Below are 23655 nucleotides of genomic sequence, written 5' to 3'. Positions count from 1 at the left end.
AATCTTAATTATTTTGTTTGTGAGAAATAAAATCAAACACGGTATACACTGAATATGATTTGATATCATAATACTCCAAAGAGAGTAGAAAATAAACGTTCTGGTCCCCCCCCCCCCCCACAAAAAAAAGCATCTTGTTAACAAGTTCATCTTGAGTTTTTTTTTTTCTTTTTTACTTTTGAGCAGTGGTGGAAAGTAACTAAGTACATTTACTTGAGGTATTTTTTTTTACTTTACTGGAGTATTTCCAATTTTCAGTACTTTTACTTCTACTCCACTACATCTCGGAGGGAAATATTGTACTTTTACTCCACTACAATTATATGAAAACTTTAGTTACTTTGTATATTTTGATTATTATTACAAAACATACATTACCCACTTCATTCAGCCCTATATACATTTCGGCCATTTGAAAATAGCCGATCTACAAGCTCACAATGTAGATCTGCTATTTTCAAACTTGTGAAATGGGACATTCTGCACAATGAGTACTTTCTGCTTTTGGTACTTTTAAGTACCTTTTGATACCAATATGCACTTTTACTCAAGTACATTTTTTTATTCCGGACTTTTACTTGTAACAGCGTATTTCTACAGTATACTGTATTGCAGTATTGATACTTTTACTTAAGTAAGAAATGTGAGTACTTTTCCCACCACTGCTTTTTGAGGAAATCGGACAGAGACAAACAGAGTTAAGAGCTTTATGTTTTAAGTCTAATAGCAAAGCCAACGGCCAAGGCGTGGCATCTGTGGAAAATCATATTTGGCATCAAAGTGATTTTTCTTTCTTTTTGTTTTTACATCTACACAATAGTTATTTAAGCTAGATTGGCACATGGCGATGATGTGTGTTCCAGTCAAATCACAGAATGTATGTTCATCCAGCGTGCAGATCTATGAAACACGTGACTTTGTTTAAATATCGTAGTTGAACTACACAGTGCAGGTGATCAAGGACGTCCTAACTACAGCTGTGATGGAAATTACCAAGCTGGTGTGACAGCAAAACCGCTGGTTCTCAACCTTTTTCAGGCCTCGACACCCCCAAAAATAATCATATTTGAACTGGGGACCCCCCAAAATAATCATTGTTTAACTGGGGACCCCACAAATAATCATATTTGAACTGGGGACCCCCAAAATAATCATTGTTTAACTGGGGACCCCCCCCAAATAATTATAATTTAACTGTGGACCCCCCCATTTTTTAAATCATATTTGACCTGGGGACCCCGCACCCTGACAAGCACTTGGAATTGTAGGAGTTAAGACATTACATTTACTTTGACTCGGTTCCACAGATAGATATTGTGAAAATAGCTGATCTACAAGCTCAGCTATTTTAAAATTTCTTGTATTATTTGACCATTTTGACAATGTTTGACTTTTTGTTGTATAGTTTGTTGATTACTTTTGATGCAGTAAAGGTATTTTTTCATTTCATTTTGGTATTAAAAAGGTCTTAAAAGTCACATTACAATGTGTAATGTAATACAATGTAATCTGGGGAGCCCCCTAAAAACAAAAAATCATGTGAGGACCCCCCTGGGGATCCTGACCCACAGGTTGAGAACCACTGGGTCTATGTGACGATAGGGACAGTGGACACACAACAATACGTTTGGTTGGAGACGTGACGGTGGCATCATGCATGGAAAAGGTTCTCTCTGCTTTTTGTTTTAGTTTCATACGTTTTGGCTGAAATGTGCAACACGTTTTAAGGTTTAACACCGCAAAGCAAAGCCAATGAACAAATGAATGAATGAATGAATGAATGAATGAATGGGCCACTTTCACCGAGAGGTACGATGTGAAAACTGATGGTGATGCTCACTCCTTATTGGTATTGAAGTTTGGTGTTATTTTTTATGTTATGTTGATGAATTGAATACATAGGGCCCCAATAGAAACAAGACCGCAAGGACCTTTTTTTGGTGTTATCCTTTTAGACCAAGTGTTTGACTGTACTCTTGCTGCATTTCTGTCTAATAAAGTATGCAATCAAAACTCCAATTCTAATGGTCAAAAGTCATATAGTGGGCTGTTGTCGCCCTCTTGTGGGCGTAGGATGGAATTGGTTTTGCTTCAGGCATAAGTAGGGAAGTTTAGGGGTTTTAGATTGGCCTCAGGAACTGACCTGTGATCCGCTTTAGCCCCCCAGTGAGCCTTATTCTTTATCATTGGGGAACAGCAGTATTGAACACAATAAAAATGACCCGCACACCGTCTACACTTACACAATAAGGACAACTTTATTTAGGCAACCGTCAGGTGCCTGAAGAAGGTCAAGTGAAGACGTTGTGCGGGTTATTTTATTGTGTTCCATACGTCTGATCCCTGCCTACGCACGCGCAGTGGTGTAAAGTACATTTACTCAAGTACAGTTCTTAAGTACAATTTTGAGGTATTTTGACTTTACTTGAGTATTTCCAATTTTCTGTACTTTTACTTCTACTCCACTACATCTCAGAGGCAAATATTGTACTTTTACTCCACTACAATTATTTGAAAACTTTAGTTACTAGTTACTTTGTGGAATTTGATTATTATTACAAAACATACATAACCATTTCGGCCATTTGAAAATAGCCGATCTACAAGCTCATGTAGATCTGCTATTTTCAAAAGATTTTTTTGACATTTTATACATTTGCAGACATTCTGCATGATGAGCCCTTTTTACTTTTGGTACTCTAAGTACATTTTGATACCAATACTTTTGTACTTTTACTGAAGTACATTTTGAATTCCAGACTTTTACTTGTAACAGAGTACTGCTGCATCGCAGTATTGATACTTTTACTTCCACCACTGCGCGCTGATCTGAGCTGATCAGGTGTGCATGAGACCTTGCTTTTCCTGGGACAGCAGTATTAAAATCTGATCCATAAGGCGATCATTTTTATGAGGCTAAACATTTCTCCTCTCTCTGTGTCCCACTCCATGGTCAGTGCATGAGAATGTACAGTAACGGTGGGCGTGGCGGGGCGTGGCCGGGGCGTGGCCGGGGCGTGGCAGAGGCGTGGCCGGGGCCCTCCAGTAAGGTGAGGTTGGCTAATGTGTTGCTGCTGCTCCAAAAAAGAAGAGGAAGGAACGTTGACTCTCTCTCCAAGGATCTACTTGCTCTCCAGGAGGTTGAGGCCCCCTATGTGCTGCTCCAGGGACTTCACCCCGAAGCCGTTGCTGCTCTTGCCGTTGCTGAGCGTTGGCGTTGGCGCGGCGGCGGAGGCGTTGTCGCCATTAACGGGCGTGGAGGCCTCGTCCTGGCGCTCTCCTTCTCTCCAGCCCTGTGGCGATGAGCCCACGCTGCTCCTCTCTGACTTGTACTGGAGAATGGAACGGAGAAGACGGCTTAGAATACGAGTGGAAAGAGCGTTCAGATTTAATACTAACAAATATTAATATAACTGTCTTTATTGTTCCCCCTCAGGGATATTCATCTTCACAGTCTGTTCAAGCAGAAAAAACATAACCATATTATACACACAATACTGCAATGCAGAAATACTCTGTTACAAGTTAAAGTCCGGTAATCAAAATTGACTTGAGTAAAAGTACAAATATTGGTATCAAAATTTACTTAAAGTACCAAAAGTAGAAAGTATTTATTATGCAGAATGTCCCATTTCACAACTTTTCAAATGGATAAAAAAAAACGTTTGAAAATAGCCGATCTACAAGCTCACAATGCGTCACATTGTGAGCTTGTAGATCTGCTATTTTCAAAAGGCTGAAATATAAATGTAAAAGTACAGAAACTTGGAAATACTCCAGTAAAGTAAAAGTTCCTCAAAATTGTACTTAAGTACAGTACTTAGTTAATTTACACCACTGCCCCTAAGGGATATTCATCTTCACAGTCTGTTCCAACAGAAAAACACATAACCATATACTGTAGCACAAAACAACATAACACCAAGAACGATACATGAAGTCCCCAGCACACACAGGACCGTCATATCAGCGAGGCAGTTTGTTTAGTGACGCAATGGCTGGAGGGACAAAACTCCAGATGGCATGAGCATGAGAAAGCCGGGCAGGGGGTGGGGGGGATAATTGTCAAGTCACGGACTCCTACGGGCTGGGGGGGGGGGGGGGGGGGGGGGCGACACCTGTCAGCAGGGAGGAGTAGGACGAAGGCTGTACGTCCTCCCGGAGGGGGCTCCTCACTGACAGGTGAGTCAGCAGGATACAACAAGCAGTGACAACACAGAGATGTGTGTGGGGAGGAATTCATTGGTATAACGACTACATTGCGCGGGGGAAAGGGATAAAAAGAAAGAAATTAGAAGAAAAAATACGACGGGGAACAACACTTTTAAGATATAAGATATATATAAGATAAAGTCACTGGTTACAAGCAAACCAAGTGATAAAACAGTCATGGATACATTGTGTCCACCAAAAGAGCTCAACCTCTGTCACCAGGGACTGTTTTTGCCTGGGGTAACCAGTCCATGTTGGCTGGCAAAAAAAAAGTGCGTTTCTTCAAAATGTGGGTGTTCCGCGGGACTTTTTGATGACTGGCTCGCTATCACTTCCCAAGTTCCCATGCTCTGGAGGGGCGGTCACAGCACTCCTCAGAGCGGACACAGGCGGCTTTCGCTGGCCGGTGCTTATACGTATAGATCTACGCTTTTCGGCTTAAAACGGCGATAGCGCCCGAACGGTGGGTCACAACGTCTGGGACAGGGGACGACGGCTCATTAGGCGCGGAAAAAACGCCTCCCGCGGAGGTCGAGGGGCCGCCCTGTTTTCAGACTGTTATCACAGTCATAATTGACATTCATGTCATTTTGTTCTCGTTACCTTTCTGTTGAGCTTGTTACAGAGCGGCAGCAGTGAGAGAACCACAGCCAGGATGGCCCTCGTGCTCTGGATAGACAGGTCCACCTGGAGAGAGAAAAAACAATACAATACACCATTAACTTGTTTGGTATCGCAGTGTTTATTTTGACAGCATATTTTGATTTAGTTTTAGTCATAGTCTTTTGAATAAAATTCCATTTCGTTTTAGTCATATTTTAGTCATCTGAAATGCTTTAGTTTTAGTCGACCAAATATCATAAGATTATAGTCGACTGAATCTATTTTGGCGGTGCCTTGATGGTGTCGTAATGGCTGATTTTACACTTGGTTGCATGCTGAAAATAGCCGATCTATAAAAATAGCAGATCTACAAGCTCACAACGCGTCGCACTGCGACGCGTTGTGAGCTATTGTGAGCTATTTTCAGAGCGCAACACCCGAGCGCAACCAAACATAAACTGACTTGTCTTTTATCTCTTCTCACTAACATTTTAGTCTAGCTTTTATTTGTTTTAGTTTTAGTCATCATAGCTTCGTTTTTATTTAGTTTTCGTCAGTGAAAAAAGGTAGTCGACGAACATTTTTCATCATAGTTTTAGTCGACGAAATCAACACTGTGGTATTGTGATGCTATGACATGCGACATCATCAATATATTAATATAGAGCGTTCTTCATAATAATGTGTAACGTGTAGATGTCGTTGGTGTCGTTGTGATGAACCACAAGATGGCAGATACAAGGCGGCTGAATGGAGTTATCTCAGGGGGATCGGCTGGCAGTTACCTCCCTTTAGGGACAAGGTAAAGATGCTCAGTCTCCCGGGAGAGAGACTCAAAGTAGAGTCGTTGCTCCTTTACGTGTGCAGGAAGGAGTATAGTCTGTTTGGTGGAGAGCTGCCTAAAGAGGCCGGCCTCTGATAGTGGTCTACTGCAGTGGTTCTCAAACTTTTTCATGTCAAGGACCCCCAAATTGACACTTATTACCCCACGGACCCCCATTTGAAAAGATAAGCCAGGGACCCCCCCATAAGAGAAGTTTTACGGCTCTAGCAGTGATTTTCAACCATTTTAATTTCAAGGACCCCCCAGTTTGACATGCATTAGGGCTACGGACCCCCATTTAATGGCATTTCTATCTCTGGGACCCCAATTTATATTGTAAAACCAATGCTATTTTAACTCTGAGAGTGTACAAATGGAGCCAAATGGACCCGTTAGGGTCCATTTGGTTCCATTTGTACACTCTCAGAGTTACAGACCCATAAGGGTCCATTTGGTTCCTAATCTATCATTTAGCTGAGGACCCCCTGGAACCCCCTCAAGTACCCCTGGGGGTCCCCGGACCCCACTTTGAGAACCAATGGTCTACTGTATGCAGGGCACACACACAGGTGGTGATTATGTGTTCGGCCGCAGTCTGCTCAAGCTCCCTTCACTCAGCATGCTGCGCTGTGTCTGCCAGGCCCCACGTCTTCACAGAGGGTTTGAAGCAGCCGACCCCGGGTACGCAGGCGCTTAACGGTGGATATAAGACTACGTGTGGGCCTGGCTCCTGCCTCCAGGATGTGCCTCCGGCCATGCGTTTGTAGACACGGTCCTCAGGGAGAGAAGAACTGAGCGTCTCTTGTCTTTTGTGCTGAGGCATCGTGCTGCCTTTGGGCTGGATGACCTTTTCCTCTGTCTCATTAGTACAATACAAACTCCCCGACTGACACGACGCTCTTGTGTCTATCTGCTTAACCCATTAAGACCGGGAACGCACCGAGCGCCGCGCTACGAGCTTGTAGATCAGCGATTGTTTTGAAAACTCGTGAAAATGTGTGCAAATCATTGAATATGTATATTTTTTTAAAGCGAACATTTTTAACTAAAATCTTTGCTTCTGGGGGTCCCTGGATTAAAATATTTTGAGATGGAGGTCCACGGCCAAATACATATAATTTTGGGGGTCCTTGACATGAAAAAGTTTGAGCACCACTGATATTATAGCAACATGCGTTTCTTTTTTTTTCAAAAAACTGATTTAGAAGACATTTGTAGAATCCCCCAGAAGCAAAGATTTCAGTTACAAATGCTCACTTTAAAAATATATATGTCATGATTTTTCAAAAATAGCAGATCTACAAGCTCATAGCGCGGCACTCGGTGACACGCTACGAGCTTGTAGATCTGCTATTTCTGAATAGCCAAAGAAATCTAAAAAATGACACACAGATGCGTTCCCGGTCTTAATGGGCTAAATGATGGAGGGAGAGAGAATTGCATATCAAAGGGAGAGTGGTTAATCAGCGGAGGACACACTCCTCCTCGCCCGGATCCCTTTGAATCAACCCTCGTTCTCCATTATTATTACAAGGTGACCCGAGGCAGAGGATCATCATTCATTCATTCTCCTCCTGACGCTCATGACTCTGCTGGCTCAGTGGGATTAATAAGACTGCCTGGGCTGCTACTTGTTGATTATTACTCTGGCGGTTATTATGTTTTGGAAGAAACACAGATAGTCGGTGGAGGCCATAATAACATTGTGTTTTATTAATGTGCCGTTGGTGGATATATATACCGCATTATACTGGTGATTATGCTGTGAAAGCTAATTTACTTCCCCAGGGAGAGGAAGGATTTGATTGAATTCTGTTCCAAGGTAAAGTAAGGTAAGGTAAGGTGAAGTTTTATTCACACACACACACACACACACACACACACACACACACACACACACACACACACACGCACGCACAGACGTTGGTAATTACCTTCTGGAAGGTGGCAGACTTGCCCTGTACGGGCGTCTTGGTGCCGCCCTGCAGCTGTTGGCAAAGTGCTGCCAGTTTGTCCATCTCTGTCACCACCTGAGCCTTCTCCTCGTCAACCAGCTGACACACGCACGCACACAGACACACACGCACGCACACACACACACACACACACACACACACACACACACACACACACACACACACACACACACACACACACACACACACACACACACACACACACACACACACACACACACACACACACACACACAGTGTATTAGAGCAGGGGTTTTCAATGTTTTTCGGGCCAAGGACCCCTTAGCTGAGAGAGAGATGAAGCAGGGACAACATATTGGAATCATGTTAAATGTGTGTTTTCAGACATTCAACCACTTAAACCCCCCTGTAGTATCTCTGAGGACCCCCTAGGGGTCCCGGACCCCCTGTTTAAGACCCCTGTATTATAGGGAAATAGAAGGACCAGCTTCTCGCGCGCTCGGGTGGTGCAGTGATTTAAAGTGTCTGCCTACCACCGCAGTGTCTGGGGGTTTGAATCCACCGCGGTGCACCCGGCTTTGTCCAGGATACAAGAGTAGTGACAACACACAGAACTGTGTGTGGGAGGGATTAATTGGCATAACGACTAAATTGGGGGAAAAAAAGCGGTAAAAAGAAAAAACAAAAATGAATAGAAAAAAGAAAAGAAGGAACTCTGAGCAGGATTATCCAGACCTGGCTGAGAGACTGCAGTGGATTTACTGCTGCTGCTCTTGGTCAAAATAACACAAATAAACACGGAATGTCACAAAAAAAAACACAGAAGAAGCAGAGAGAGGATTAAAATAAACTGATTTATTCTTATTTTTATGAGGGAGCCAGTAGAGTCAAATCAATGAATATCCACCGGTCTTAAAACAAGTTGGTGTTAAAGGTCCAATTCATAACTTTTAGCGATTGAATTTTTTTATTTGGTCTACCTGCTCTTCTATTGACACATTTACATCCTGTGGAACTACTGGTCAAAACGCAATTTATCCTCCACCTAAACAGGCTTTCTGTTATAGCTCGATAATTAGGGGTTTCACAGAATAATCGAATATTCAAAAATCAAAACCACTATTCGAGACTGTCCATCAAAGTTGAATATTTGCTGATATCTTTAATATTATTTTTTATTTATTTCATTTTATTCTTATAAGCTAGTGGCAATATATCTACAACAGATATACAGCTGTGAGCTCTAGTGTTGGGTAGTTATCCTAATCAATTCATAGTTGATTGTTGTCAAATCATGTCATACTGTACGTGGCGTGGGGCCGTCACTCAATACAGGTGGAGGCTCTAAAACAGCAGCACTCATTGTCAGAAAGATGAAAAACATGACTCTACGCTTGCAACACAGCATTTTAATGAGAAATGCAGAGAATTGCTTGTTTTTATTGGATGAAAAAAATTTGATAAATCACACATCATTGGTATTAAAAAAAAAACAGTATTCATGAATGCCCTATAGCTCATCAGTAGAAATGTCAGCACTCACACAGGGGACACAGGTAAAGATAAATACAATAAAAGTGTGTGTGTGTGTGTGTGTGGTGTGTACCTGAGTGGAGAACGTCAGTAGAGATGAACACAGCTGTAGTCCTTCCTCGGAGAGAACCTGCGGGCAAAAATGTTCACGATTTAAAGAAAAATCACACCCTGTGTGAAGTGAGTGGTGCCTTTGATGAGCCCCGTATTGACCCCCGTATTGATGTTGTCATCAATGTGTGTGGACAGCCATAGAAAACAGACTAGAAAATGTGCTCCTCGGAGTCTCCGCCAGCAGACCCGTGCTATTTTAACCAAAGGAAATCACTTACCCTATCTTTAACCATAGTTTTCTAGAAATGTTCTGATTCTTAGATTAGAACATCTAAGGATTAGAACATGTTAGCTTGGCTAACATGTTAAATCAGCCAAGCTAACATGTCCAATGTTACAGTAGCTTGGCTGATGGCACTGATGTTACTTCGAAACATGTAAACAATGTTTCGAAGTGACACACCTATTTATAGGGCTCTATTTCGTCATGCGTCTCGCTAGCCAATCAAAGCACACCCTTTCAACATATTGTCACGTGTCACGTGATGCTTGACCAATGTTAGCTTGGTGGACACACATACATACATACATACATACGGACACACGGACAAAGCCAGATATAGGAGTGGTTGCCTTCGGCACCACTCAAAAATAGCAGATCTACAAGCTCATAGCACGGCACTTGGTGCCGCGCTATGAGCTTGTATATCTGCTATTTTTGAATAGCCAAAGAAAATCTTAAAATGACACAGATGCGTTCCCGGTCTTAATGGGTTAAGAAGCATTGGTTTAGGAAGTGGGGGGTAGGGGGGATGAGAGTGGGAGACCATCTGAGCATACCTCAGCTTGATGGAACAGGTCCAGCGTTGTTTTCAGCAGCCCCTCCCCTCTGAGGAACATCCATGAGGGAAACACAACGAGACAGACAGGAGACACATGGACATCAGAGAGAGAGATAACTGTGACCGTGTGTGTGTGTGTGTGTGTGTGTGTGTGTGTGTGTGTGTGTGTGTGTGTGTGTGTGTGTGTGTGTGTGTGTGTGTGTGTGTGTGTGTGTGTGTGTGTGTGTGTGTGTGTGTGTGTGTGTGTGTGTGTGTGTGGGACCATTTTCTTTGTTCTCACAAGAAAAATGGTCATTTTATGGTAAAAAAAAAGATTCTTTACACAAATATTGAGGTTGGGGTTATAGGTTTAGGAATAGACTTGGGCCCTATTCTGGGCGCCGCCTTACCCATTATCCCTAAACTTCTTTGCCATTTTTTACTATTTTGAAAAACATTTTCAAATAGTTCAACTACCAGATCTACATCGACACGTTGTGAGCTTGTAGATTGGCTTTTTGAACTATTTGAAAATGTTTTTCAAAATAGTAAAAAATGGCAAAGAAGTTTAGGGATAATGGGTAAGGCGGCGCCCAGAATAGGGCCCTTTAAGACTTAGAGGTTAGGTTTAGGGGTTGGAATTAAAGAGTCAAACGTGAATAATACTTATAGGTCCCAGTGTCATGCACCGAAAAATACCAAGCTTATAGATCGGCTATTTTTCGGCTTCAGGCGTACGTTTAAAAATGGCATTCATAAAAGGTTGATGTCCCACAAGCATAGTAATACAAACCTGTTTGTGTGTGTGTGTGCGTGTGCGTGTGCGTGTGCGTGTGCGTGTGCGTATGTGTGCGCGCGCTCGCTTGTGTGTGTGTGTGTGATGCAGTCTGACAGCTGACGGACACTTATTGACATGAATGGAGAATGATTGCTATGGATCTGGTCCAACGCCCTCAGCTGTGCCTGGCTGCTCAATATCACTATTTCATTAGCTCACTTTATTTCTACACACTCCATGGGGTTTTTAGCTAAAGGGACGTTAACAATTATCGCTTTCTTTTGCACGTGCGCACGCCTGGGAAATGAAAGAGTATTTAATTGTCCCCGGGTTGAGGGGGAAATTACTTTTCTCTGCAATCACTCAAAACAGACAAACGTGGCGAAGAATGCTTTCCACCAAAATATGGAACGAACGACATGCTAAAAAGCATGAAAAATCTCGATTCTTAAAGCCTAAAATAGCAGCTGTCCTGTCCGTAAATTACAATTGAACTTAAGGTCAGTGGTTTTCAACACTTTTCTTTTTTTTTATTTTATTTAGAGTAGCCAATTATTTTTTACCCCTTTTTCTCCCCAATTTAGTCATCTCCACACACATTTCTGTGTTGTCACTGCTGTTGTATCCTACTGACTCACCTGGCAGCGAGGAGCCCCCACCAGGACAACATAGGGCCTTCGTCCTACTCCTCCCGCCTAACACTCCCCAGCCCATAGGAGTATGTGCAATGACCATTATCACCCTCCTCCCCGCCCGGCTTACCTCCCCCGAACACGGGCCAATCGCGTTCGTATAGACGCTTGACAAAGCCGGATGCACCACGGTGGATTCGAAACGCACAATGGTGGGCAGGGACTTTACCACTGCTCCACCCCGAGCACCCGTAGTTTTCAACCCTTTTCATATCAAGGTTCATTATTTATTCGGCATTTGAGCCAAGGAACCACCATTTGATGAGATTTAGACTCTCAGACCCAAAATTATTTTGTTGTCGTTGGATACGATTTTGTCCACAATTCCATGCTGTATTGATGTTGGTACCATAGGAGCATAACAGGCAAACGTTGATCAAAGTAACAATTATTTAATCAGGCAATGCAGATGTTTAACAATAATTTAACTCTTGAGAGCGTAAAATGAAACCAAATGGACCCGTAAGGGTTCATTTGGTTTACACTCCCCGGACCACTGGTTGAAAACCACTGCTTTAGGTGATTCTATCCCCAACTAACTTGACCCCAGAGAGTCAAACATTCACACCCAATCAGCAAGCTGAGGGGGTCTTCCTCTGCCCTCCCCCCTCTTATCTTATATTTTATACTTTTATATGTGTGTGTGTGTGTGTGTGTGTGTGTGTGTATGTGTTCTACCTTGTGAACAGGTACATGTTGTACGCCATGCTGGCCAGGCTCTGGCTCTGCCTGATGATGTCATCTTCCTGCTCCTCCCACTTGTCCACCTCGGCGTCCACGTCTGATGACATCACACGCAGCTCCAGACCCAGCTTAGCCATGCTGCTCTGCTCCTGTACACACACACACACGCACACGCACGCACGCACGCACGCACGCACGCACGCACACACACACACACACACACACACACACACACACACACACACACACACACACACACACACACACACACACACACACACACACACACACACACACACACACACACACACACACACACACACACATTAGGACAGCAATTTTATGAATGACATTTTTATTTTTGGCAAAAAATAGCTGATCTACAAGCTGTGAGCTTGTAGATCAGGTATTTTCCCGGTGCATGACACTGGTATGACAACTAAGTATAAATGATGTTTAACTCTAATTCAAACCCCTAAACCTAACCTCTAAATGTCTAATCCTAACACTAACCCCAACCTCAATCTTTGTTTAACCATAAAACTGTATTTCTTCTCTTGTGCTTGGACCAAGAAAACGGCCCCACAATGTCTTTTTCTCATATTATACTATACTTGTGTTATGTTACGGTACAATCGACCTAAATGACAAAATCTACATGAGAAATACCAACATCAGAATATCATTCTGATAAAGTGTGTTTTGAAGTGAGTTTTGTGTGACTTTGAGATAAAAGACCTCAGACTTCAAAAGGCTGGTATATCTCAATAACGGAAAGAAAAAAAATATATATATATAAAAAAGTGTTTTTCTAAGGAATGAAATCCTATCAAAGTAAGAAAGGACCCACATGTCTAAAAAGCCTGGTACGCTCCTAACACTGTGCAGCGCACAGCCTCGCAAATCTTCAATGCATGCTAAATATCACAGCCAATAACGTTGCTGCTCGCTATTTAAACATGAAAAACCTTCTCTTGCTCGCACATGCACGCACGCGCGCACACACACACACACACACACACACACACACACACACACACACACACACACACACACACACACACACACACACACACACACACACACACACACACACACACACACACACACACACACACACACACACACACACTCTTTCCGCAGCTCGCCGGAGCCATAAACTCTCTATGTTTATTCAACGGGCAGAATAGGTTCGGCACCGACATTAAGCGAGGAGATAATAGGATATACAAAAGTTGCATAATATCATCAGCACAATCCCTGCTTTCTTTCCACACAGTGCACACTGCTGAGACCAAGAATGGGGGGGGGTCAACAGCACCACAAAAAAACACCTTTTTTATCAGCACAAACGGCGTCTCCATTACCATACGTACGCATGCCTGAGGAAGGTTGTGTGTGACCGAAACGTTGCATAATAAATAACTACATGTGCCGTGCAAGCTGGCAGTGTGCGGGTCCTTTTGTAGTCTTGATAAAGATCTTTTCAAAATATTTTAAAGAAAATATCTTAATAGTGAAAATAGCCGATTTATACAAGCTTTAGATTTGCTATTTTGAAACAGGGCTTAACTGATTCACTTAATTGATGTATTTAAGTCAGGGATGGAGGGGATTTGGGGGGGTTGGGGTCACACGGTACCTCTGCATCCAACTTCACAGCTTTGGCGGTCTTCAGGTTGGCGGAGAGTTTCTGTAGGACAACATGGTGGAAGACACAGGGTTAATGTAGAGGCTTCTAGAACATCTGAATGTAAAGTGTAGAGACGTTGAGTGGTGAGGTGTGTGCAAGGACACAGAGAGCAGTTGAGAACCAAGGGGGACACGTCGTTTTTTTCCCTTTTAATTCGGTTAATTCGGTACAAAAAAAGGAAACGTCTCTCCATCGCGCACCTCTCCATTCAGAAATGTATAACAAGAACCGTCGTCCTAGAACACCCTCGCCCCGGGTCTAATCTGGTGGCCTCGGTCCACGAAAAAAATGGGCCAGTGTGTTTTAGGACGAGCGTTACGTTTTCCACCCGGAAAACCCCCCAGAAGTGGGGGCGATATCACCCCCCCCAATGGAACTGGATACGTCTAGACCCCCCTGTCCCCCCACTGCGTCCCTGCGCGCGCGTGTGTGTGTGTGTGTGTGTGTGTGTGTGTGTGTGTGTGTGTGTGTGTGTGTGTGTGTGTGTGTGTGTGTGTGTGTGTGTGTGTGACTGTGTGTGTGTGTGTGTGTGTGTGTGTGTGTGTGTGTGTGTGTGTGTGTGTGTGTGTGTGTGTGTGTGTGTGTGTGTGTGTGTGTGTGTGTGTGTTATACTCACTCCAGGTCTGGGAAGTGACAAGTAAGGCCTTTTGTCCCCTATTATCACAGAGAGAGAGAGAGAGAAAGAGAGACACAGACACAGAGAGAGAGAGAGAGAGTTACATAAGTCACCTATGTGCTCTAGCTGTTGTGAATCTATTACATTGCCGTAGGAACATTTCATGACAACTAGATGTCTCAAGATGAAGTTCAAGAATGTTTGCTCCCTTTAATAATGAGCCAATTTCTCTGCTATCGAAACACCTTGCTCTGCATTAGCGCTTCTGGCACAAATACGATGTGGATACTCAAACATCGCTCGATAGGAAATGACACCTGGAGCGTGTAATTATGCTAATTAAATAATTATGGTAATGAGGGCTAATTTGGCTTTTTATCGCTATCCTAGGGTACAAACAGGGGTTGAAAATCAGCCATCCCCCTCGACGACACATTGTGTTGATGTGTGGTGAATATTGGAGTGGCACACAGACTGGCCTCAGTTCAGTGCCATGGGTGATAAAGTGATGATGTGTTTAATGATTGAATCATTAGGGAGGAGACGGTAAAAACTGATCTTGGAACAGCATCCGCATAACGATTTTTTTTTCCCTCTCTCTTTTTCTGCAGCATATTGGAGACACCCAGCCTCACTGGAATGCAAGCGTGTACACATGATGCACACACGCACGCACGCACGTGCACGCAGCACGCACACACGCAGACACAGACACATATATGTATTACTAAACTTGTGAGGACTTTTATAAATGCCATGTCTTTTTTGTTGCCATACGCCAAAAGCAGAAAAAAATTGCAGATCTACAAGACCACAACGTGCGACGCGTTGTGAGCTTTGTGGATCTTTGTGGTTTAAATCCCTAAACCAAACATCAAAATGTCTAATCCTAAACTGAATGTTTTTCTAATATCTTAAAAAAAGAACTTTTTTACCATAAAACAACCATATTCTACTATATTTGTGGACACACAAACAAACACACACACTCACGCGCGCACACACGCATGCGCGCGCACGCACACACGCGCGTAAAAGTGTTCTCTGGGGTCCCATGATGATATATCAAACCGGTTCCCAAAAACGACAGTAAATGCAGCAATAAATAAAAGCCGTAAACCAATCAAATAGTGTGTGACAGCTCATATCTTCTCCTATACAGCTCTGTTAGAATCTTAAAGTCTGATTTATACGTTGTTGTTGTTGTTGTGTGTAGGAGTCGTGCAGCGAGAAAAGTGAGCTTGTAGATTCTCTATTTTCCTGACAGCCGCATTAATGATACACCCTATAACCCCCCCCCCTCCACACACACACACACACACACACACACACACACACACACACACACACACACACACACACACACACACACACACTTTTCCCATTCATCCATCGGTGAATGTCACACGCTCTGACTCACCACATTTACTCAAGAAGTACAATTTTGACATCTTTTGTTTTACTTTACTCTGGCGTATTTTTATTGTACTTTTTACTCCACCACAATTATTTGAATACTGTAGTTACTAGTAACTTTGAAGATTTTGATTATTATTACAAAACATACACTAACCACTTCAGGCCTAAATACATTATACTTTGGCCATTTGAAAATGGCAGATGTACAATCGTGTCACTTTGTGTCAATTTGCAAATCTGCAATTTTCAAGTATTCTTATACATTTAAAAAATTGTGAAATGGGACAATCTACAATAAAGCACTTTTACTTTCAATACTCAAAGTCTATTTTGGCACCAATACCTTTGTACTTTTACTTAACATTTTTAATACTGACTTTTGCTTGTAACTATTCTTCTAACTATGCTGCTTGCTTGTATTTCTCCATTTTGGTATTAATACTTTTACTTAAAGTAAAACATGACATTACTTCTTCCCTCAGTGCTTCCGATAACATTTATCCATGGGGTGAATGTCAGCCACTCTGACTCACTTATTCATGATGTCAGGAATGGTGAGTCATGAATAGTGACAGAAAAGGGTTTATAATGGATGCCGTTTCCCTGAACGTGTCCGTCATCACTGGGCTTCCTGTCAGAGGTCTTCAGGCTTCTATCGCTCCATAAAAGGCATTAAAGGGATAGTTCAACCCCAAAAATACTATTTTTCTATGGATTAGTCACCCCATGGAGACTTGAATTCATGGATATTTTTTAGTTTTTGTCGCATTCCTAAGCCAATAATTTGATGACCAGTGGACCGGTAGGCAGCGGTTCCGGTAGGAGAATCAAAGAAGACTCTTTGTGTCTCCTACCAGAACCGCTGTCGGTCATCAAATTATTGGCTTAGGAATGAGACAAAAAAATAAATAAATCCATGAATTCAAGTCTCCATGCGGTGACTAATCGATAGGAAAAAAGTAATTTTGGGGGTGAACAATCCCTTCAAAACCGAAAAAGCATATGTGTAATTTTAGATTTTAGCTACACAGTAAAATCCTGAGTGTTAATTTAACTCGGAGAGAGTATACATGGAACCAAATGGACCGTAAGGGTTCATTTGGTTCCATTTACACTCTCTCAGAGTTAAAAATGGATAAATGAACACTGAGGATTTTACTGCGTATATAACAACAACATGTTTTTCAGAAAACTCTTCGCAAGCGCTCACAATGCATCGTGTTGTGAGTTTGTAGATCTGCTATTTTCGTTCAATGTCCGTCTATTCTAGCTGAATGTTTGCCTATTATAAAACTAAGGCTAACCGAGCCTTCACACTCGTAACCTCCCCTCCCTGTGCCATCCTCTGGCACAGAGAGTGGAGGTTCCATCCTGGAGCTGGCATGGCAAGGTATACGTTACGGTACAATCGACCTAAATTACAAAATCTACATGAGAAATACCAACTTCAGAATATCATTCTGATAAAGTGTGTTTTGAAGTCAGTTTGTGTGCTTTGAGATAAGAGATGTTTTGAGGGACCTCAGCCTTCAAAGCCTGGTATACTGTATCTCAATCCTATTATAATTCTAGTAAGCTCACGGTGGTGGTGGTTGGTGGTAGAGTGGTCTCTTGATCAAACTGCGCATGCGTCGTTGTGTGCCAGGTTTCGCGAGAGAAACAAGCAGCGAGGTCTATGAAAACGAGGCCAAACCAAACGAACCCTATAACACCAACATTGGCCCTAAAGCGCTTACAATCGGCGGACATGGCAACACCGACGCCGACCCTACACCATAGACCCCGCCCACTCTCTGCTGTGGAAAGTAAACATTCCAGATTTGTTTCCCCACACACGACACGATGCACATTAGCTCCATAAAGAACGGTTCTATGTCGTTCTCTTCCAGGATCGGGCGAACGTCCGCCAAGGCTCCGCTGTTTACCCTTTTGTATACATCGTATCACAAAACTAATGGTAGATTCTAAACCGCACGGATGTTTAAGGTTTGGTCGGCTGCATAATATTTTAGGTCGCCAGCGAAACTACCCGTTTAAATCGCTTATTTAGTCAGCCTGTGGCCATGTTTCCCATTGTAGCCAAACCGGGAGCAGTAGTGGCAGCGGACGTAGGGTTTTTTTCCGGGTTGAATGGGAAACATGGCCACAGGTTTCGCGAGAGAAACAAGCAACGAGGTCTATGAAAACGAGGCCAAACCAAACGAACCCCATACCACCAACATGCAACCTGATAATAATGTCCAAAGCATGTCTGTGTATGTTTACATCCATTACTGTGTTGGCGTTAGTTGGGATTAATGTTTATTAGCCAAACCAAGTTAATATGAGCCGTTAGCGTGATGCTAAGCTAACGGACGTTTGGCGCTAGCATGCGGCTAACGCTAATGTTAACCAACGCTGCTGTCGTCACTCAAACGGCTACGTTAAACATCTTATCAACAACCTGTATGAACGTCAGTATGGTCAATGTCATCAATGCTAACTAATTAGCCCGTTGAACAGTGTTCATTTGGTGACTTCTGGGGGTTTCTGACTGTGACACAATGTCACGATGTCGCGGACGCAGCTCGCGGGAATCGCGGCCTACTGCGCCACCAGAAGCCTCGGATCATGGTAGTGGCCCTGTCCCCCAATCAACGTGCTTTCAGCACGCACGACAACAACACATCTACCGGATGTACCATCTCAAGAGTGTTATGTAAACACGGAATGAATAGCTTAGCACTTCCGGTGGTTCCTTCACAATAAAGGTTGAAACAAATACACACACCATGCAATGAAATAATCATATGCGTTTCTTAAACTCTAAATTGATACATTCCTTTATTAACTGTTTTAACTACTCCTGCAATTACATTTATATGAAATAAATCACAACACCCCCCTATAACATTAAAAAAACGCCCAGTGGTGGACAAAGTCCTCACATTTTCAACTTAAGTAAAAGTATCAATACTGCAATGTATAAGTACTCTGACACAAGTAAAAGGCCTAAAGTACAAAAGCATTGCCATCAAAATATACTTAAAAGTTCCAAAAGTACAAGTACTAAAATGTTTGAAAATACCTCATCATCAGGCTCACAACGCGTCGCCATGCGTTGTGAAAATAGCAGATCTACAAGCTCACAATGCCTCGCAATGCGTTGTGAAAATAGGGAGATGGAGAGAGAGAGAGAGAGGGACGGAGAGAATACTCAAATACCTTGAGTAAACATAATTCAGAGTACTCAAAATGAGTAAAAATACTTAAAAGTACTGAAAATGAGTAAAAATACTTCAAAGTTGAAAAACAAAGTACAAATACTTAAAAATTGATAAAAACACTAAAAATACCTAAAAGTTGAGAAAAAACGTAAAAATACTTAAAAATAGGGGGGCGCCACGACGGGGCGCGCGCGGGGGAGAAACCGCGACAGGACGTGCATTAACCCCAACTTTGCAACTACTTTCGCCTGCGCCCTTCACCGGGTATGGTCTAGTAACAGAAAAAGACAGATATATATATATATAAACACATTTTTTTAAAGGAATTAAATCCTATCAAAGTAAGAAAGGACCCACATGTCCAGAAAGCCTGGTACACCCTTAAAACACACACACACACACACACACACACACACACACACACACACACGCACACGCACACGCACACGCACACGCACACACACACACACACACACACACGTGTCCACCCATAACAGCGGCGTACCTCGCCGTCCCTCGAACACGTCGTTGACCTCTCGGAGCAGCAGGGACATGTCACACAGCTGGGACTCCCAGGCCTCACAAAACACCTCCAGGTTCTCCTTGGCGATCTTACTGGACGGGTGCAGGGCCAGGGTCTGCGCCGCCGAGATGATCTGCAACCACGTTAGGATAGGTAGATAGGAGAGAGAGAGAGAGGTATGTGACACGTCATTTTTAAAATGTCTTTGGCTACTCAAAAATAGCAGATATACAAGCTCACCGAGCACCGAGTGCCGCACTATGAGCTGCCAAACGTTGGCAGGTAGAAAATAAAACATCTTGGTTCAGGGTCATATGCTCAGTACAGCTTAATGGTGTTGTCATCTGCCTTGGAGTTTCACACAGTGTGTTATCGAGTGCATCTCCAGTGCATGACTCACTCGTTATGCAACACACTCCATGGCTTTTTCCAAGCTTTCACTGTCTTTATGTGTGAAGGAAAAATGAAAACAACTTAAGACATTATGCAACCTTGCCTACTCATTCAATACACACAAACTGGTGACTGCATTTAAAGAAATTATACAGTTGACAACTTGCATAGAACACATACACACACACACACACACAAAAATGAACACAAATCTCTCTCTCTCACACACACACACCCACCGACACACACCCCCCCCACACACACACACACACACACACACACACAATTTGCCCGTACACATCAAAGCTGCCCGGTCGATTGTTATTTTGAAATCTCTATTAACGATGAATTTCTGCTCTCTGGCCTTCAGTGACAGCTGATGGAACCCTATGTTTTCCCTGTTTTCCATACTGGTGCTATTGTTTAGTTTGTGTTTATTTCACTGTATGCTAATGTCTGTTTATACTGCATCGTTTTGTTTTCGTTTTTTAAAACTGTACAGCACTTTGTGGTTGACCCGGTCATGTTTAATGTGCTATATAAATACAGTTTGAGTTGAGGATATGTAAGCCCCCAATACAGACACACAATGTAAGATTTAATAGCCAATTACCCTCCAGACTTTTGATACAGACAGACAGACAGACAGACAGTGAGAGCTACTAGATCAACAACACCCACCCCACACCATGACCTTATGGACTGGACCGACCCTTCAACTCTGGAGGACCAGAGTCATTAACGCATTATGACCGGGAACGCATCTGTGTCATTTTACGATTTATTTGGCTATTCAAAAAATGGCAGATCTACAAGCTCATAGCGCGGCACCGAGTGCCGCGCAATGAGCTTGTAGATCTGCTATTTTTTTGATAAATCGTGGAAAATGTGTGCAAATCTTTGAATATATATTATATACGTTTTAAAGCGAACATTTTTAACTCCGATCTGTGCTTCTGGGCGGTCCCTGGAGCAACATATTTTGAGATGGGGGTCCGAGGCCACATAGATATCATTTTGGGGGTCCTTGACATGGAAAAGTTGGAGCACCACTGATATAGCAACATAATGTTAGGATTTAGAAAGCATTTTTAGATTATGTATTTGGCCACAGACCCCCATCTCAAAATTTTTCGTTCCAGGGACCCCCTCCCCCAGAAGCAAAGATTTGAGTCAAAAAATGTTCGCTTTAAAAAATATACATATTCAAAGATTTGGAGACATTTTCACGATTTTGCAGAAATAGTAGATCTACAAGCTCATAGCGCGGCACTCGGTGCCGCGCTATGAGCTTGTAGATCTGCTATTTTTGAATAAAAAAAAATGACACAGCATGCGTTCCCGGTCTTAATGGGTTAACGCAGGGGTCACTCCAGGCCGGCCCCTGGCATCACGCAGCGCTCTGGCAAACAGGAACCTTCTGGGGGGGGGAGGGGCGGGGGGGGCTCCTCCTCCTCCGACCCACCGTATAATAATCACTGGCATGGCCGCTTTCCCAGAGCAAACATAATTAGATGTGGGATCTGCTTTATTGGCGGAGGGGGTGCAGGAGAGAGAGAGAGAGAGAGAGAGAGAGAGAGAGAGAGAGAGAGACACGGTGAGATCATTCGACCGTTTTTTCCCCTCAACGCTTGCCTAAGTGGGGATAACACTTAGGCTCCATTTCATTCTCATTAGCGGACCCCCCAATCTCTGTGGGGACGCAGAAGACACAATAGGAGCCGTAAATTAAACAACACGCCTCTGCTGCTGCTCAGATTAGATTTTAGCCGAATCGATTGCGTCTCTCTATTTATTAGTTGATCTTTTCCTCTGTTTGTGGAAGCCTGGCCTTTAATTGTTCTGTCAAGGATGATCTATACCCACACTGCACATTACGTGCGGCAAATAGCGACTATCTACAAGCTCACTATGTGCTATTTTCGCTATTTTTGAATTAAAAACAATTGATCGAAATAGATTGACCGAAAAGGCCATTTCACCACGACTTTAAGAAATGGGAGGACACTCAGGGAGGACAGGGAAGAGGACAGGACAGCAGGACAGTCAGGAAATGGGGAGAGGCAAGACAAAAGAGAAAGACAGGACCGAGGACAAAGCTAGACAAAACAAGCAGGACAGAGATGGACACAGGAGAGGGAACAAGCCAGGGGAGAGGGAGGCAGGAAAGAAGGGGAGGCAAAACAGGAGGACGGTCAGGAAAGGCAAAAAAGACGCCCTTTATCCCTGTTGATGGAGGAGATGTACAACTCCGGCAGAGAGATGTACAACTCCGGCAGAGAGATTCACAACTCCGGCAGAGAGATGTACAACTCCGGCAAAAATGTACAACTCCGACAGAGAGATTTACAACTCCGACAGAGAGATTTACAACTCCGACAGAGAGATTTACAACTCCGGCAAAAATGTACAACTCCGACAGAGAGATTTACAACTCCGGCAAAAATGTACAACTCCGACAGAGAGATTTACAACTCCGACAGAGAGATTTACAACTCCGACAGAGAGATTTACAACTCCGGCAAAAATGTACAACTCCGGCAGAGAGATTCACAACTCCGGCACAAATTTACAACTCCGACAGTGAGATTTACAACTCCGACAGAGAGATTCACAACTCCGGCACAAATTGACAACTCCGACAGAGAGATTCACAACTCCGGCACAAATGTACAACTCCGACACAAATTTACAACTCCGGCAGAGAGATTGTACAACTCCGGCAGAGAGATTTACAACTCCGGCAGAGAGATTTACAACTCCGGCACAAATTTACAACTCCGACAGAGAGATTTACAACTCCGACAGAGAGATTTACAACTCCGGCAAAAATGTACAACTCCGACAGAGAGATTCACAACTCCGGCACAAATGTACAACTCCGACACAAATTTACAACTCCGGCAGAGAGATTGTACAACTCCGGCAGAGAGATTTACAACTCCGGCAGAGAGATTTACAACTCCGGCACAAATTTACAACTCCGACAGAGAGATTTACAACTCCGACAGAGAGATTTACAACTCCGGCAAAAATGTACAACTCCGGCAGTGAGATTCACAACTCCGGCACAAATTTACAACTCCGGCAGAGAGATTCACAACTCCGGCACAAATTTACAACTCCGGCAGAGAGATTCACAACTCCGGCACAAATGTACAACTCCGACACAAATTTACAACTCCGGCAGAGAGATTCACAACTCCGGCACAAATTGACAACTCCGGCAGAGAGATTTACAACTCCGGCACAAATGTACAACTCCGGCAGAGAGATTCACAACTCCGGCACAAATTTACAACTCCGGCAGAGAGATTGTACAACTCCGGCAGAGAGATTTACAACTCCGACAGAGAGATTTACAACTCCGGCACAAATTTACAACTCCGGCAGAGAGATTTACAACTCCGGCACAAATTTACAACTCCGGCCGTATGTTTTTCTTCATTTTCAAAAGCTTTGTTAACTGAATGTTCAAATTATAGTCTTTATCTATTAAGGCTATTAGTGATATACATCTGATTGATTGATTTATTCAAATAAACCATTTTTTATTGTCTTAATATTAAAATCAAAGGTAAGAAATTAAGGGATTTCAGAGTTGGGTTTTTCAGACTAGTGTGAAGTTTGTATTGAAGTGTATATATTGCATGTTCTTACACATTAAG

General features: G+C 43.1%; 1 protein-coding gene across 2 annotated transcripts in view; it reads right to left on the bottom strand.

The window, feature by feature from the left end:
* Positions 1-246: 246 nt before the first annotated feature.
* The window catches only part of ctnnal1 (catenin (cadherin-associated protein), alpha-like 1), a 126933-nt gene continuing 103524 nt past the window's right edge, over positions 247-23655 (bottom strand). For both annotated transcript variants that reach the window (XM_084080931.1, XM_084080932.1), the window contains exons 11-19: positions 19577-19727; positions 14447-14484; positions 13780-13830; positions 12132-12286; positions 10003-10051; positions 9182-9238; positions 7573-7692; positions 4816-4899; positions 247-3332 (exon numbers count right to left, since the gene is read on the bottom strand). In XM_084080931.1, the coding sequence (XP_083937057.1) occupies positions 3123-3332; positions 4816-4899; positions 7573-7692; positions 9182-9238; positions 10003-10051; positions 12132-12286; positions 13780-13830; positions 14447-14484; positions 19577-19727 (915 nt within the window). In that variant the 3' untranslated portion in view covers positions 247-3122. The remainder of the gene's footprint in view (positions 3333-4815; positions 4900-7572; positions 7693-9181; positions 9239-10002; positions 10052-12131; positions 12287-13779; positions 13831-14446; positions 14485-19576; positions 19728-23655) is intronic.

The sequence above is a fragment of the Gymnoscopelus microlampas genome, assembly GCF_963454915.1.
Source record: "Gymnoscopelus microlampas genome assembly, chromosome: 15".
Classification (NCBI taxonomy): Eukaryota; Metazoa; Chordata; class Actinopteri; order Myctophiformes; family Myctophidae; genus Gymnoscopelus; species Gymnoscopelus microlampas.
Note: the sequence above shows the minus strand (reverse complement) of the source record. Positions and strands in the feature narration are given on the sequence as shown.